Genomic DNA, 2,303 nt, shown 5'->3' on the forward strand with positions numbered 1-2,303 from the left:
GGGGGGGGGCGCACGTCTCGGGGCTTCATACAAGGGATCCGACGGCTGTATAGCTGGCGGATCGCTTGTATATTAACGGGCATCGCTGCCTCTTTTCAAATAGCGGGGATTTCCCGCCCGAGCGGGCGGATGTAACAGGACGTGTATACACGCCCAGTTACATCCAAGAAGCTCCCGGCAGGCCGTGTATACACAGCGGCTGGCCGGGAGGTAGTTAAAGGTCTTTGGTGTTCCTATGTTTGTATATTCATTTGACTTTTGAAGCCTGTAGCAAACATTAACCTGATTGCTTGTGTTGACAACAGGTTTTTGTTTGTTTTAAAGGAGAACTATGAGGTGAATGAATTGTACTCAGCCCCATAATTTCAGCCAACATGTGACATTGAAACTGTCGCAGGTCGGCTCTATTGATCAGGAAGTGAGCAAAAACATACAGCCGCTCGCACACTTCTCGATCAACTCCCTGGAGAGAACGATGTCAGTCGCCTCTCCCCACAGGGATTCTCCGATCCTCCACCACTGACTGAAAGGGCTGGACAGGGCAGGGGGTGGGCATAGCTGGCTCTGCCTCTAGATTGTCAGAGCCCGCTGTCAATCAGCCAGCAGGGTGGCTCTCAACAGTATTGTTGGGATCAGTCTTGGCTGCGGTGCTCTCAGCATATAACGGGCAATACTGAGTTTTGGGTCACGGGAGGATGTTGGTATATGTCCTGCCATAGCTCTAAAGAGAACTATGGGATAAAAAAGTTACCAGTTAGCTTCCCTTGATAGCTGGTTACACCATATTTCCACTTAGAGCTGTAGTTTTAATTTTTTCCTTAAAGGAGAATTATGAGGTGAGTGATTTTTCACTCATCCTCATAGTTCTAGCCGACCTGTGACAATGAGACATTACAGGTCGGCTCAGTAGATCGGGAAGTGAGCGAACACATACCGGCGTCCGCACACCTCTCGATCCTGTCACGGCTCTCTGCCGTGACAGGGGAGGGACTGGATTCCCTGCTCCGATCCTCCAGCGCTGACTGGCGGAACGGACGGGGCAGGTACAGCTGGCTCTGCCTCTAGATAGGCAGAGCCAGCTGTCAGTCACGCAGCTGGGCGGATCCAGACATAATTGTCGGGAACCGCTTCAGCTGCGGCGTCTCAGTATACCGCTAGCTGTAGCTTGCGGTATTCTGAGCTTAGGGTGACGGGAGGACGCTAGTTTGTGTCCTCCCGTTACCTTAAGGAGAACTATTGGGAAAAGGCCTAACCCCATAGTTCTCCTTTTTTAAGGGTGCATTCACACCAAAATCAGAAGGTACTTGCAGGTCAATGGAGGGTCCGTTGACTTAGGATTGTACCTTCTGACTTGCTGTGTCACTACGCTTCCCCTGCCTAGCTGTGTAATGTTGTAGATGTTTTGTAAATCATAAGATTGTCTATACAGAATTCTAAATCCTTTAGGATGTAGAACAGTAAATGTGTTTACACTGTGTATACTATGTTTGACTTTAAATACACATATAATCAACATAACTCAATTTTCTTGGAAATGGTAATATTCTTTGAGCATGACCTAAAAACCACTAATGTATGATCAGTAGAATGTCCTGTTTGGGCTACATAGTTGTAGCCTGGTGGTTGCTGTGTCCTTGTAAAATGTCTGACCTTTCCCCTCCCCTATAGGTATTACCTGGAGTGAGGAAACCCTTATGGAATACTTGGAAAATCCTAAAAAGTACATCCCTGGCACAAAGATGATCTTTGCTGGAATCAAGAAGCAAGGAGAGAGGAAAGACTTGATAGCATATCTCAAACAAGCAACTTCCTGTTAATTGCTGCATCTGATGCCTTATTTATTTCAGGGAGGGAACCAGTATGATGAGATGCTTTTAAAAATTTATATATTTTTTATTTGTACTGTCCATACATATTTTAGATTGTGTCTCATCAGTGAATGTAAAGTTATTGAATGACAAATATTGGTGAAATGAATTTGGCTGTAAGATCTCTAAATGTGTCACTTGGTGGATCAGATGTGTCATAAAAAAAGAATTAGGCGGTCCTGACATAAAAAATTCTGTTCACGAAAATGTTTTTGTTTCAGAATGTTGTGGGGTTTTTTTTCTCTTCTCTTCCCTTCCCCCATATTGGCATGCTTGTACTGTCACACAATCATTTCAGCAAGACTAAAGCTGGCCATACACTTTCGTTGCTGCCAAGAACCCTCTTGATTCTATCTCATAGCCCATCGTGCACAGACCATGTCGTTTCGATAATCGTTCATTAGCAATACGATCGACAGAATGGATGTTTGTTTG

General features: G+C 45.3%; 1 protein-coding gene across 3 annotated transcripts in view; it reads left to right on the plus strand.

Annotated features, from left to right (window-relative positions):
* The window catches only part of LOC108802029 (cytochrome c), a 17,754-nt gene extending 15,757 nt beyond the window's left edge, over positions 1 to 1,997 (plus strand). For all 3 annotated transcript variants that reach the window (XM_018574075.1, XM_018574015.1, XM_018573951.1), the window contains one exon: positions 1,669 to 1,997. In XM_018574075.1, the coding sequence (XP_018429577.1) occupies positions 1,669 to 1,817 (149 nt within the window). In that variant the 3' untranslated portion in view covers positions 1,818 to 1,997. The remainder of the gene's footprint in view (positions 1 to 1,668) is intronic.
* Positions 1,998 to 2,303: the final 306 nt, after the last annotated feature.

Source organism: Nanorana parkeri, unplaced genomic scaffold, assembly GCF_000935625.1.
Source record: "Nanorana parkeri isolate BGI_ZX_2015 unplaced genomic scaffold, ASM93562v1 scaffold4, whole genome shotgun sequence".
NCBI lineage: Eukaryota > Metazoa > Chordata > Amphibia > Anura > Dicroglossidae > Nanorana > Nanorana parkeri.